At 41.5% G+C, this 15,494-nt stretch overlaps 1 protein-coding gene across 1 annotated transcript; it reads left to right on the top strand.

Annotated features, from left to right (window-relative positions):
- Window positions 1-12,724: 12,724 nt before the first annotated feature.
- On the top strand, window positions 12,725-14,393 carry LOC142357141 (uncharacterized). The gene is made up of 3 exons (XM_075408828.1): window positions 12,725-13,481; window positions 13,652-13,837; window positions 14,123-14,393. Exons 1-3 carry the CDS (start codon window positions 12,887-12,889, stop codon window positions 14,251-14,253), a joined length of 912 nt encoding a protein of 303 aa, XP_075264943.1. The 5' UTR covers window positions 12,725-12,886; the 3' UTR covers window positions 14,254-14,393.
- Window positions 14,394-15,494: the final 1,101 nt, after the last annotated feature.

The raw sequence follows: 15,494 nt of genomic DNA on the forward strand, positions 1-15,494 counted from the left end.
GTCAGAAGAGTGTGCAACGCAGCAGCAAAGTATCAAGGTGTAGCCCTAAACGACAAACTTCTACCTGGGCCAGACCTGCTGCAGAGTTTGATCGGAATTTTATTTCGCTTCCGAGAACACCAAATAGCCTTATCAGCCGACAAAGAAGCGATGTTTCTTCAAGTAGCTGTCCCAAAAGATGACAGCCGATGTTTACGATTCCTCTGGAGAGAAGATCCAGAGCTGAGAATAGAAGTCTACGAGTACACACGACACGTTTTTGGGGCGAAAAGCTCGCCGACTTGTGCAAATTACGCCTTGCACCAAGTGGCGAAAGATAATGCAGTCAACGACGAAAATCTTGTCAGAGCTGTCCAGCGAAACTTCTATATGGACGACTTCCTAAAGTCAGTCAGAACCCCTCAAGAAGCAATCAAAATCTACCAGAAAGTCAGAGACATCCTCATCAAAGGTGGATTCAAGTTGACGAAATGGATAGCAAGTGACGAAGAAGTCAAGTCACACATTCCAGAGACAGACAGATCAACGAAAGTTGTGAAAACTTTCGAAGCAGAACCACAATCGTCTTCAATCCTAGGACTCAACTGGAATGTGGACACAGATAGTCTCATAGTCTGTCGTGGAACTGAGCAAGAAGTTCCAGCAAAAATAACTCAGAGAATTGTCCTATCCTTTGTCTCAGCAGTGTTCGACCCACTTGGGATATGTTCACCCTTTACTATACGAATGCGATTTCTACTCAAAAGCATTTGGGCAGCAATGGGACAAGCATGGGACAAAGAGTTGTCAGCAGAACACTCAAAACTGTTCAGTGATTGGTGCTCTGAGTTGAGAGAAATAAGGACGATGTCGATAAATCGACTTTATTTTGAAAATGGTTGCACAAACCTGAGACTTCACATCTTTACAGATGCATCAGAGGAAGCAATGTGCATTGTGGCATATCTGCAAGATGAAGCAACGCTAAAACTGACATATGTAATAGGGAAATGCCGTGTGGCACCCATCAGACATATGACGGTACCGAAATTAGAACTTCAAGCCGCAGTCTACGGAGTTCGTCTCAGAAAGCAGATACTCAATGAACATGATGTCAAAATTGACATAATCTATCATTGGACCGACTCATCAACAGTGCTACAGTGGTTACAGGCAGCGCACAAGAAACAACAAGTATTCGTTGCAAACAGAGCAGCTGAAATACTGGAAAACTCATCGATGGATCAATGGAGACACGTCAAAGGTGTTGAAAACCCTGCCGACATCGGAACCCGAGGAATGTCCATCGAAGGCCTCAAGGAGTCCGCATGGCTAAACGGGCCGGCATGGCTTCAGGCAGATGAAGAAAAGTGGCCAAAGCCGTGGTGCCAAGTGAATGAACTCGAACCTGAGCAAGTTACGAGTACTGTAGCAACAGAAACAAAACTAGAACAACTATTTGACTGGAGACGATACAGTTCCTTCAATCGAATTAGAAATTTCATTGCCTACTGCATGAGGTTCAGGACGAAACAGAAGGGTCCCCTCAAAGCAGACGAAATTCATCAAGCAGAGCAAATACTGTTTCGATTTGTTCAAAACGAGAGCTTTCCGAATGTTTCGAAGTCTATAGCAAACAGCAAAGAAATCTCCAAAACATTAAACATTGCCAAATTGTCACCCTTCATAGAGGAAGATGGAACAATTAGAGTGAAAGGCCGACTGAAGCATTCAAACCTTGACTACAATGCAAAACACCCAATATTGTTAACAGCAAAACATCCAGTTGTACAACTTCTGTTGGAGAAAGCACATCGAGACAACCTACATGAGGGCACAGAATATGTGAGAAACATGCTCCAACAAGAATACTGGATCATCGGGCTGAGAAATGCATTAAGAAAAATCAAGTCAAGATGCATCAAATGCAGACACAGAAACGCCAATCCAATTCACCCACCGATGGCGGATCTACCACGAGAACGACTTGATGAACATGTGTTCCCATTCACCCATACCGGAGTTGACTACTTCGGACCCTTTGAAGTCAAGTTCCTACGACGTACCTTGAAGAGATGGTGCTGCCTCTTCACTTGCCTGACAACGAGAGCAGTACACATCGAAGTTGCTCAGTCATTGGACACCGAGTCATGTCTAGCTGCGGTGACAAGATTCATTGCAAGACGTGGCTACCCGAATACCATCATCAGTGACAACGGAACAAACTTTGTGGGAGCAGCGAATGAGCTGAAAGCATTCATGAACGAGTGGGATAAAGCTAAGATTGAGAGTGACTTAGCACAGAAAAAGATTGTTTGGAAATTCAACCCCCCCGGAGCTCCTCACTTTGGTGGAATCTGGGAAAGACTAGTTCAAAGTTGCAAGATGGTCATGATTGCAATCTTGGACAACAGAAGCCTCACCGACGAGGTATTCAGCACAACAATGTGTCTTGTGGAGCAGACTCTCAACGCAAGACCCCTGACGGCAGTAAGTGACGACCCTGAAGATTTGACAGCACTCACACCTAATCATTTCTTGCTAGGACGAGAGAACGCGAGTGCACCATTCATGCCATCCAGTGAGCGCTACCACGACCTGAGAAGATCATTCAAAACGGCTCAAGCATATGCCGACATGATCTGGAAAAGATGGACTCGCGAATATCTTCCACAATGGAACCAGAGGTCGAAGTGGTCAAAAGAACATGTGCGAAACCTGAAAGAAGGCGAGTTAGTGTGGCTAGTAGATGACTCTGTGAAACGCTGTGAAAACAAACTTGGAAGAATCATTGAGATTTTCACTGGCAACGACGGAGTTGTGAGATCAGCGAGAGTCAAAATGGCACATGGAGAGCTAAACCGGCCAGTCGTGAAGTTAGCGCCAGTATTCTACGATGGTGTTTCCGAGATCGAAAACAGGGCCGGCGATGTTTTATTATAGACATCGAGATTTGATCTTCAATAATGTTTGTTTTTTGATTTTTTTATTGTCCTTTCTTGTAGTCCTATTATCAACAACTTTTATTGGCCCTCTAGCGTGGCAATATCGTATTTCATTGGTTGTTTATTGAACGATGTGTATGTCTTTTAAAGTCTTCTATCTCTTCATCATTTGGTAGCCATTTAAGTCAAGAATGTGGATGAGCGGGGTCGGAACATTATGTGCGTAAGCACATTACCCAGTCTCCTTGTTTAGGCCCATGAGCGAGTGTACAAAGTCACACTAATTTTACTAAAATAGAATGAGTAAATCATTAGTCTCGAGCGAAGATCGTAGCAATTATTGTAAACGTGTTGGTCTTTTTTTATGCAAGTATTCCGCTTGACCGTTTTGCGTTTTTCTTCCAGAACATTCTTTGACTTCTCGCATGACTTTTTCACGCTTTTGTTCTTCATTTTGAGTGATCTCTGTCGCTGTTGGCGCCACTTCAAATCAGCTAGAAAAGCCATCAGACAGCAAGAAATAACTTTTGAAACTGAAAAAACTTAGAATTTGTCAAAACTCAAAAATGGTCAAAACTGAAAAATTTTACAAGTTGGGACCGAAAATCTGTACACCCCCCCCCCCGATTTTGGGAAGCCAAAACCCGAGCAACCCGAGGTTATGGCAGACGGTTAGGGTTACCTCTAAGCTATTCATGGACCCAACGAACATTATTGCATCAGACCCACAAGTGTGCCTATTAGCACTTATATGGTGCAAAATTGGCATTTTTCGATATTTTGTTATTTATTGTTAAATTTCTTAAGTTGTTTATTTTATGATACTTTAGATGATCATTAAAGGTCAAATACCGTACATTTGAGGCATTTAGAGCCACGTAATAACCATCCGTGCTTATGTCAACAAAAGTAAATATTGCAGTAATTTGACATTTACTATGTAAACAATGACATAAATCATTTTCTTGATTAACCAATCAGAAACAAGTTATGATGATGTTATAAATGATAAATATTTGATTATTTACTTTAACCCAATTGTTTGAATAGTGAAACCGTATTGTATTTAGAACCATTAGAAACTGTTACAAAGAGCAGTTGGCTCTCAGATAGACTAAAATTTGATTCTTTAACAACTTTAGTCTTTTTGTTAAGTTTGCTAGATCTTAAGATCTTGCGAGTTATAAGTTAGTTGAGCCTACTTAACGAGAAGTTTGCAACATTACTAGCTACTGGCTGAAGCCTTACAAACTTCAGCACGAGATTGAACATAGACTATCACTAAGGATTTTCTTAACTTCAATCAACAAAACTAAAGTTACAGTCCTTTAATACGTGCGAGCGACTAATTATTTCTGCGAGATCGTTAGTCAATCGAACCCAGTGAAGAACCAGGCCGGCGTAAAACTCGAGAACCTGGCTGTGATATATCGGTTCCGCTGAGATTCTTGAGCAGCCGCAACATTTGGTCCGCCGACCCGGACAACATCAACAGCAGTGACACGAACAGAAAGGAATCTTCGATTCAACCTGGTGGACCAAAACAAAATCAGCAACGATGGCCAGCAAAAGTCCCAACAGACACTGGAAGACAGCTGATTGGAAGGCGAGTGGTCAACTCAAGACGTTAGAGAAAGAGCAAGCTGACCTACTCAAGTCCTTCTCCAGACACCTCAACGAGCTAGAAGGCTACCTAACACAAAACAAAACAATGACAGCCGAAAGTGCTTATCAATGTTTCTTCAGGACGTACGACGACTTGGAAGACAACCGACAACAGCAAAGGTTACTTTTAAAACCAAAGTATTTTGAAAGCTTTGATAATGACACCAAGCGTATGTTAGGAGAAAAGAGAAAGGTTTTGCGATGGGTAGTTGACAAAATACCAGATCTCCAAGATATTGAAGATTTTCGCGCAGTAGTTGTCGACTACCGGAAAGACACATTGCGATTGTACCAATTATGGGAAGATTCTGATCAAATCGAGGACGAAAGGTTAGAACTCGAAAAGAAATTGAAAGCAGAAAATTTAAGCGACTCCGAAAGACAGATACTGTGTGATCAGGTGGAACGGTTAAAAGAAAAGTTAGATGAAATTTGCACAAAAGCTTTTCCAATGATGAAGACCGAACACTGTCACCAAGGGTTGGCGAATTTCAGTAATCTTAGGAGTCACTATGAAGACTTGCTGAAACAGTATAGGTTCAGCAAGGATTGTGGAAATCAAACATCTTTAGTGTCCACTACATCGGCTGGTGACAAAGACCCAAACGAAGAAACTAAAATTGATACAGGAAATGGAGCCATAGAAAACGCTGAGGAGAACGCCGAGGTCTCTTCCAAGCATTCTGCTACATGCCGAAGCAGAAAACAATCCAGTATCGCCAACTCGCGATCATCGAGAAGGCGACAGATCGAAGAAATGGAGCTCGAAAACCTAAAAGCAAAGAAAGAAACAGAGCAACGACTGCGAGAGCGCCAGTTGGAATTAGAGCAGGAGCGTGAAGAAATAGAACTTCGTCGCCAGCAAGAAGAGTTACGTCTGCAACAACAACAACAACAACAACAACAACAACGAGAACAAGAGTTACGTTTACAACAGCAACAACAAGAACAGGAGTTACGTCTAAGGATGCAACAACAAGAAGACGAACTGCGTTTTCGACAGCATGAGCGAGCTCTCGAAAACGAAAGAAGGAAAGCAGAGGAAGACGAAGAACAAAGACGTATGAAACTTGAGCTGACCAAAGGGAGCTCAAGAGCATCCGGATCAGTGGCAGATGAGATAGAAAGTGTTGGATCAAAACGAAATCAAGAAAGAACAGCAAGGTGGGCAGAAGCAGGGGCTCAACAGTCTGTCCCTCAACGGCCATTATCTCCAAATGTTGTTATCGACCCTCCAACAAATGTCACTAAGGACAGAGCTGACAAACTTTTCAGCACCTACCCGAAAACTACCCCGCTGTTCCAACCAGGCGAAAGACTTTTCTCAACGCAACTGGCCGAACCGAGCATTCTCAAGAAAACAGAAGTCCGAAAACCAATTAGAGTAACGGACCCACCAGCACCGCCGTTGACAAGGACGACGTTTCAGCAGCAGCGAACGTCAGCATTTCACGACAGAAACAGGAGTCAGAGTCCCAATAACAACTTTCGGAACAGGTCTGCCGAGAGCAGAAACAGGAGCACAATGAATGACACCACTCCCCAAGTCATTTACCAACCAGTACCAAGCAGTGGTGCCAGTGGCTTGCCAAAACTAAAACTGACTGAGTTTTCAGGAGATCCTCTGGAGTGGCCAGAGTGGTCAGGTCTTTTTGATGTTGTTGTTCATCAAAAGCCAATCAGCGATACAGAAAAGATGCAATACCTCAAGACCAGTCTCACGGGTCAAGCAAGGGCAGCAATATCGGGAATGGGATTCAGCTCACAATCATACTATCACGCTTGGGATATACTCTGTGAGAAGTACGGCAGATCAGATTTCATAGTCAACGCGCAATTCAAGAAAATATATACTCATCCTCCAGTTCGGCATGACGATTCTACGAGCATTGTCAAATTCTCAAATGTGGTTACAAATGTGGTGAACACCTTGACTCAACTTGGATACACATCAGATCTAGAAGCAGAAGCAGGGCTTAGTTCAACAACCAGAAAACTTTCTCCGCAACTGAGAGAACAGTGGTTACAGTACATGCAAGATCGTCGACTACTGAGAGGTAACCTGATTATTTTCAAAGAGTGGCTTGCCTCCAAAGCTGCAATTCATGAGAACTTGTTAGCACAGACAAACTCGTCGTTTGACAGAAACAAATTTCAAAGCCGTGATAAACCGAAGACGAGTACCTTTGCTTCAAACGCTGAAGAGTCAAGCAAACCCAAGAATTTCGAATGTCCCTTCAAAGACGGGCAACATCCTATTTGGACGTGTGAAAAGTTTAAGTCACTGAAAGTAAATGAACGACGAGAGCATGTTCAGAAGTTCCGACTGTGTTTCAATTGTTTGAAACCAGGTCACATGTCAAAGGACTGCAGAAGCAGGACCTGCAGCGTACCCAGCTGTGGAAGGCGGCACAACAGGCTTTTGCACAGCGACCTACCGAAGAAGGAAACTACAAAGAATGTCTCAGATGCTACAACAGCAGTAGCAACTAACATCACCCAAGGAGGACTTCCAGTGGTACGAATCAAGCTGACCAACAGAGACTTAAGCCTAAATGTACTAGCAATGTGTGATTCGGGATCCTCAATCTCATTTGTAGACAAATCAGTGGTGTCAAAACTCCATCTCCAAGGCCGAAAAGCATCTCTATCAGTAGCAGGGATCCATGGATCACAGGATGTAAAGACTGAAATAGTGCCGATAGCTGTTTCAGCACATGAGAAGTCTCGACCATTGACGACAGTGCAGTTCTACGTACACGAAAAACTGAAATTGGGGGACCAGATTGTGGAGCTGCAAGAATTGAAAGACCGTTACCCACATCTGAGGAATTTGCCAGATCAGAGCTACAATCTAAACGACGTTCAAGTGATTCTTGGACAAGATTGCTACGACATTCATCACCCTTTTGAATTCAAGAAGTCAGAAGACAAAGCTGCACCATGGGCAGTGAAATCAAAGACTGGTTGGGCTTTAAGTGGACCCCTACCAGCGAAGCAAGCAGCAACTCTTGCGACCACAGCAACATCAATTGCAGACGATAAATTAGCGAACCAGTTGAGTAAGTGGTGGGATATCGAGTCCTACGCTTCAAACTGCGATGTCACTGGACATTCGAAAGAAGAACAACGAGCAATCAAGACGTTGGAACAAACAACCCGTTTCAACGGTGAAAGATACGAAGTTGGACTTCTGTGGCGAGAGGACGAAGTGAAGTTACCAAACAACTTCTACTCTGCAATGGGGCAACTCAAGTCCTTAGAACGACGCCTGCAGAAAGACGAGACGCTAAAGAAGCGCTACCAAGAAACCATCGACACAGATGTCAACGCTGGATACGTTCGGAAAGTAGATCAAGCTGAACTGAATGAAACCAAAGACAAACTGCAATGGTATTTACCACATCATCCCGTCATAAACCCGCACAAACCCGAAAAAGTCAGAAGAGTGTGCAACGCAGCAGCAAAGTATCAAGGTGTAGCCCTAAACGACAAACTTCTACCTGGGCCAGACCTGCTGCAGAGTTTGATCGGAATTATATTTCGCTTCCGAGAACACCAAATAGCCTTATCAGCCGACATAGAAGCGATGTTTCTTCAAGTAGCTGTCCCAAAAGATGACAGCCGATGTTTACGATTCCTCTGGAGAGAAGATCCAGAGCTGAGAATAGAAGTCTACGAGTACACACGACACGTTTTTGGGGCGAAAAGCTCGCCGACTTGTGCAAATTACGCCTTGCACCAAGTGGCGAAAGATAATGCAGTCAACGACGAAAATCTTGTCAGAGCTGTCCAGCGAAACTTCTATATGGACGACTTCCTAAAGTCAGTCAGAACCCCTCAAGAAGCAATCAAAATCTACCAGAAAGTCAGAGACATCCTCATCAAAGGTGGATTCAAGTTGACGAAATGGATAGCAAGTGACGAAGAAGTCAAGTCACACATTCCAGAGACAGACAGATCAACGAAAGTTGTGAAAACTTTCGAAGCAGAACCACAATCGTCTTCAATCCTAGGACTCAACTGGAATGTGGACACAGATAGTCTCATAGTCTGTCGTGGAACTGAGCAAGAAGTTCCAGCAAAAATAACTCAGAGAATTGTCCTATCCTTTGTCTCAGCAGTGTTCGACCCACTTGGGATATGTTCACCCTTTACTATACGAATGCGATTTCTACTCAAAAGCATTTGGGCAGCAATGGGACAAGCATGGGACAAAGAGTTGTCAGCAGAACACTCAAAACTGTTCAGTGATTGGTGCTCTGAGTTGAGAGAAATAAGGACGATGTCGATAAATCGACTTTATTTTGAAAATGGTTGCACAAACCTGAGACTTCACATCTTTACAGATGCATCAGAGGAAGCAATGTGCATTGTGGCATATCTGCAAGATGAAGCAACGCTAAAACTGACATATGTAATAGGGAAATGCCGTGTGGCACCCATCAGACATATGACGGTACCGAAATTAGAACTTCAAGCCGCAGTCTACGGAGTTCGTCTCAGAAAGCAGATACTCAATGAACATGATGTCAAAATTGACATAATCTATCATTGGACCGACTCATCAACAGTGCTACAGTGGTTACAGGCAGCGCACAAGAAACAACAAGTATTCGTTGCAAACAGAGCAGCTGAAATACTGGAAAACTCATCGATGGATCAATGGAGACACGTCAAAGGTGTTGAAAACCCTGCCGACATCGGAACCCGAGGAATGTCCATCGAAGGCCTCAAGGAGTCCGCATGGCTAAACGGGCCGGCATGGCTTCAGGCAGATGAAGAAAAGTGGCCAAAGCCGTGGTGCCAAGTGAATGAACTCGAACCTGAGCAAGTTACGAGTACTGTAGCAACAGAAACAAAACTAGAACAACTATTTGACTGGAGACGATACAGTTCCTTCAATCGAATTAGAAATTTCATTGCCTACTGCATGAGGTTCAGGACGAAACAGAAGGGTCCCCTCAAAGCAGACGAAATTCATCAAGCAGAGCAAATACTGTTTCGATTTGTTCAAAACGAGAGCTTTCCGAATGTTTCGAAGTCTATAGCAAACAGCAAAGAAATCTCCAAAACATTAAACATTGCCAAATTGTCACCCTTCATAGAGGAAGATGGAACAATTAGAGTGAAAGGCCGACTGAAGCATTCAAACCTTGACTACAATGCAAAACACCCAATATTGTTAACAGCAAAACATCCAGTTGTACAACTTCTGTTGGAGAAAGCACATCGAGACAACCTACATGAGGGCACAGAATATGTGAGAAACATGCTCCAACAAGAATACTGGATCATCGGGCTGAGAAATGCATTAAGAAAAATCAAGTCAAGATGCATCAAATGCAGACACAGAAACGCCAATCCAATTCACCCACCGATGGCGGATCTACCACGAGAACGACTTGATGAACATGTGTTCCCATTCACCCATACCGGAGTTGACTACTTCGGACCCTTTGAAGTCAAGTTCCTACGACGTACCTTGAAGAGATGGTGCTGCCTCTTCACTTGCCTGACAACGAGAGCAGTACACATCGAAGTTGCTCAGTCATTGGACACCGAGTCATGTCTAGCTGCGGTGACAAGATTCATTGCAAGACGTGGCTACCCGAATACCATCATCAGTGACAACGGAACAAACTTTGTGGGAGCAGCGAATGAGCTGAAAGCATTCATGAACGAGTGGGATAAAGCTAAGATTGAGAGTGACTTAGCACAGAAAAAGATTGTTTGGAAATTCAACCCCCCCGGAGCTCCTCACTTTGGTGGAATCTGGGAAAGACTAGTTCAAAGTTGCAAGATGGTCATGATTGCAATCTTGGACAACAGAAGCCTCACCGACGAGGTATTCAGCACAACAATGTGTCTTGTGGAGCAGACTCTCAACGCAAGACCCCTGACGGCAGTAAGTGACGACCCTGAAGATTTGACAGCACTCACACCTAATCATTTCTTGCTAGGACGAGAGAACGCGAGTGCACCATTCATGCCATCCAGTGAGCGCTACCACGACCTGAGAAGATCATTCAAAACGGCTCAAGCATATGCCGACATGATCTGGAAAAGATGGACTCGCGAATATCTTCCACAATGGAACCAGAGGTCGAAGTGGTCAAAAGAACATGTGCGAAACCTGAAAGAAGGCGAGTTAGTGTGGCTAGTAGATGACTCTGTGAAACGCTGTGAAAACAAACTTGGAAGAATCATTGAGATTTTCACTGGCAACGACGGAGTTGTGAGATCAGCGAGAGTCAAAATGGCACATGGAGAGCTAAACCGGCCAGTCGTGAAGTTAGCGCCAGTATTCTACGATGGTGTTTCCGAGATCGAAAACAGGGCCGGCGATGTTGTCGCCACTTCAAATCAGCTAGAAAAGCCATCAGACAGCAAGAAATAACTTTTGAAACTGAAAAAACTTAGAATTTGTCAAAACTCAAAAATGGTCAAAACTGAAAAATTTTACAAGTTGGGACCGAAAATCTGTACACCCCCCCGATTTTGGGAAGCCAAAACCCGAGCAACCCGAGGTTATGGCAGACGGTTAGGGTTACCTCTAAGCTATTCATGGACCCAACGAACATTATTGCATCAGACCCACAAGTGTGCCTATTAGCACTTATATGGTGCAAAATTGGCATTTTTCGATATTTTGTTATTTATTGTTAAATTTCTTAAGTTGTTTATTTTATGATACTTTAGATGATCATTAAAGGTCAAATACCGTACATTTGAGGCATTTAGAGCCACGTAATAACCCTCCGTGCTTATGTCAACAAAAGTAAATATTGCAGTAATTTGACATTTACTATGTAAACAATGACATAAATCATTTTCTTGATTAACCAATCAGAAACAAGTTATGATGATGTTATAAATGATAAATATTTGATTATTTACTTTAACCCAATTGTTTGAATAGTGAAACCGTATTGTATTTAGAACCATTAGAAACTGTTACAAAGAGCAGTTGGCTCTCAGATAGACTAAAATTTGATTCTTTAACAACTTTAGTCTTTTTGTTAAGTTTGCTAGATCTTAAGATCTTGCGAGTTATAAGTTAGTTGAGCCTACTTAACGAGAAGTTTGCAACATTACTAGCTACTGGCTGAAGCCTTACAAACTTCAGCACGAGATTGAACATAGACTATCACTAAGGATTTTCTTAACTTCAATCAACAAAACTAAAGTTACAGTCCTTTAATACGTGCGAGCGACTAATTATTTCTGCGAGATCGTTAGTCAATCGAACCCAGTGAAGAACCAGGCCGGCGTAAAACTCGAGAACCAGGCTGTGATATATCGGTTCCGCTGAGATTCTTGAGCAGCCGCAACAGTCGCTCTCGCTCTGAAGTAAAGCTTGTTAAAATAAAATCGGTTGCAGCAGATTTAATATAAGGCCCTGATAGCCGAGTGGGCAGTGATCTGGCGAGGGATCAGGAGGGCAGTGGTTCAAACCCAATAGTGGTCAACTATTTTTGCAACCATAAAGAAAAATTTATCTAGGTTACGCCCCCTGACTAAAACTGCCTAGCCTGTTCGAGATCAATTCTTGCGACATTAGTCGGTTTATGTTTGTCTATTGTGAACATGATGCATGATCTTATGAGCATAACTGCCTTTTGAGGGAATTTATGTATTTATAGAACTCAGTCTGCTGCTTACACTTCTTTTCTTCATTCGCTCTCCAAAGCTCAATTAATTATCTGATTCTCCGTCAAAACTGCTCGAAAATAGCTTTTTTGTACGGAGATATTTAATTGAATTGCAGTCGTTGGAGAAACAATTCAGCAGAAATGATACCTAATGTTTAAATTTTTCAAACAAAACATAATTGCACTTTTGAAAAATAAGTAATTTCATATATTATGAGCAGATTTTTCGGTTGTTATTGTCAAAATGTGATTTTTCTCGTTTGACGCATAAAGTTTTCGATATGCCACTCAATTTTTTATTCGGTGCATGACTTGAAGCTTGCACCTTTTACTGGTGATTGATTTGCGATGCTCGAAAGTTCTTTTTGTACAATTTATCACAGTAAGTTATTTTGCGGTGTTTATTTAATTTGGATTTCTGAATCGCTAAAATTAAATTCGCATGATTATATTTTTCGGAGGCACTATATTCAACTTTTAGCTGTAAAAATTCATAAATCCGTTAAGAAGTTGACAACTCGTAAGTTTGAAAGCATATCAATCAAACAATTATATTGTCTGGCGAAAATTTATACCAACGGTGGCAATTGCTTAGCGTTTTATTAAATCTTTTCGTCCAGAAAAAGGGTAACATTTAAAAGAATGTCTTGTATCACATTTGTTGCTTTGTTGATAATGGTGACTAAGTTCCACTTCAATTCTGTATCATCGATGGAGGTTTTCGCAAACGATTCGGGGCTTATAATGTACACCGATGTGACTGAAGCTGATTCCTGCTCTGAGGAATCAATTCTTCCTATGACCATGAACATTGGAACGACAGGATTCGATTCGCTCTACGTCTGTCATAATGGTTACATAAGTTTGGGTTCCTCCCCGCCTCCCAATTTAACATCACCCGGACAATTCGGACAGGTGAACGGATCATCTTCATCTTTGATAATCGCGCCTGCTTTGATAAAACATATGGATGAGGAGACTAATATTGTATACAGTACACATGTTATCGATCTTGATGAACTAGGCTTTGCGTTGGCAATACATGTTTCTTGGTCCGTGTTCGATATTGTTGAACGCTTCAAGCGAATTGTGTCTTGCGCCATCACTTGTTCGTCCGCAAACATACTCGTGTATGGATCTGAGTGTACACTTTCGATTCATTACATGAACCTGAGTGAAATTTTGGACCCGATTACTAACGAGTACATGCGAGCTGGATTTTTCCGCCAGTCTGACGGTAAATTTATTTCATAAACAGGTTAAAAACCGGACGTATATGTACTTCTCAACCTCTACATCACGTTATAGAAACATATGTGACAACCTCGAAACCGTTTTCATTTAAATTTGCAAAAAATTAAGAACCAATTTAAGCATCATCATCATCACTAACATTATTAATTCCAGGCTTCAGCTATGAACTGCCGGGATCTGGGACGTCCGGCGTGGAAGTTCTGGATGATGAGACAAACTTCAACTCTAACTTTGGTAGTTCTACGGCCGGATTCTGGTGGTATGTGTTTGATCAGGATGCAGGACTTCCAATTTTGAAACCATACTGCGAAACTACACGTCAGGTTGACTGTGAATCAAGTAAATAATATACTTCACAATTTTGGCGTGTTTTCAAGCGAAATTTCTCCTTATTTGTCAAATAACTGTTCTGCTGAACTGCGAAAGAACTGGCCATTAACAGCACAATTACTTTGTTCATACGCGGACATGGGTCTCATGATATTTTATTACTAAATCATAAAAATTTTATAATGACTTTTACTATGACCAGAGTTCTGATCATGGCAATTTATAGATATTTCATAGTAAAATTCATAGGAAAATTCTGAATTTATACTCTGATTCCATTCTGAGCTTTTTTAGTTACACTTGACTGCAACTTGTTCTCACAAGACGACCTCCCTAACTTCTGCAAAGTCTCCTCAGCTGACTTGGCACATCAATCGTGGGTCCATTTAGCAGTTCCAGTCCTGTTCTTCAAAATTGTGACTTAAAACTTCTGAACAACAAACTCATCGAACTTCAGCTTCCGAAATCTTCAACCGTAATGGGATTTAAACTTCCAGTTGTTTAATTTTATAATGAAGATTATAGCAGAAAACAACACAAAAACATGCAGAATAATTTATGATTTTATATAACTCTAATTTTGAACCAAGATTGATTTCTGGGAAGGCTATTTAGCGTTTGGTTGGTGAGAAAATCATATACGGTTCTTGCTAATCAATCGAAGGTCATATACGGGTCTTTCTGATCTCTCAATTGAAAGAAATCATCAAGAGGTTCAACTTCAAATTAACAAGTCGTATTGATTTGAATTGAATTGATTTTAGTTGGATTAGTTGCAGTTACAAGTTGATGTATTGGATTAAAAAGCAAATAAACATTATTACAACCAGGACAAACTATGAGAAAATCATTTCTCTTCGAGTAGTTGCCCAAATAAAAACCTAGCAATAAAACTTTTAACTTGGGCCGTTTCTCAACGGCAGAAATTGTAAAACATTTTATCAAACACATATGTCTCATTGAGACTTCTGCAAAAAATTTTAGCGCTGGCTTCGTTAATTTAGGTATGCTGGCTGAATTTTTATAGATTGCAGAATATTGAAGGTTTTCATAAACTTATTCATCAGAGAATGTTCTTGAAATTTTGTCCGCGCTCGCGGTGGGTTTAAGAGCCCTTGAGATGCTCTTCTAGTGCATATTCTACTTGAAACTTCAGCGTTCATATAAACAACATTATCATAGCTACCGCCGCTTGTTCTTTTGAATAACTCACAGAAAACTGCGCAAACGTGCAGTTCAAACACTGAAAAAAATCTTAATTTTAATAAAAAAATATCCGATACAGAATTGCAGTTTTTTAATGAAAAAAATTGCCCTCACTATTCGTTTTTGAATATTTAAATAGTCTTATACTGTAGACCTATAAGTACAGCCAAATATTAGAATGCCGTAGTTGATGACTGATTTTGCATATGCTTTGTAGAAAATGAGAAAGTGTTTGCGTGATAGAAAATTACGTAACTTATAAACCATTCCACAGAAACGCGTCAATTTCGTTCTAACCTGGTTTTTATGGTGCCTGAAATTTAAATTTTTATCAAGATGTATGCCGACAAATTTGCATATATCTTTTTTGTGAACGAACTAATATTATTTGGTGTAATATTGCTGGCTCCAAAGCAAACTATTTCACCCTTGTCTGCATTCAAGCTCAGCTTATTTAAGG

This window comes from Convolutriloba macropyga, unplaced genomic scaffold (assembly GCF_964194025.1).
Source record: "Convolutriloba macropyga unplaced genomic scaffold, txConMacr16.3 SCAFFOLD_947, whole genome shotgun sequence".
In the NCBI taxonomy this organism is placed as follows: domain Eukaryota; kingdom Metazoa; phylum Xenacoelomorpha; order Acoela; family Convolutidae; genus Convolutriloba; species Convolutriloba macropyga.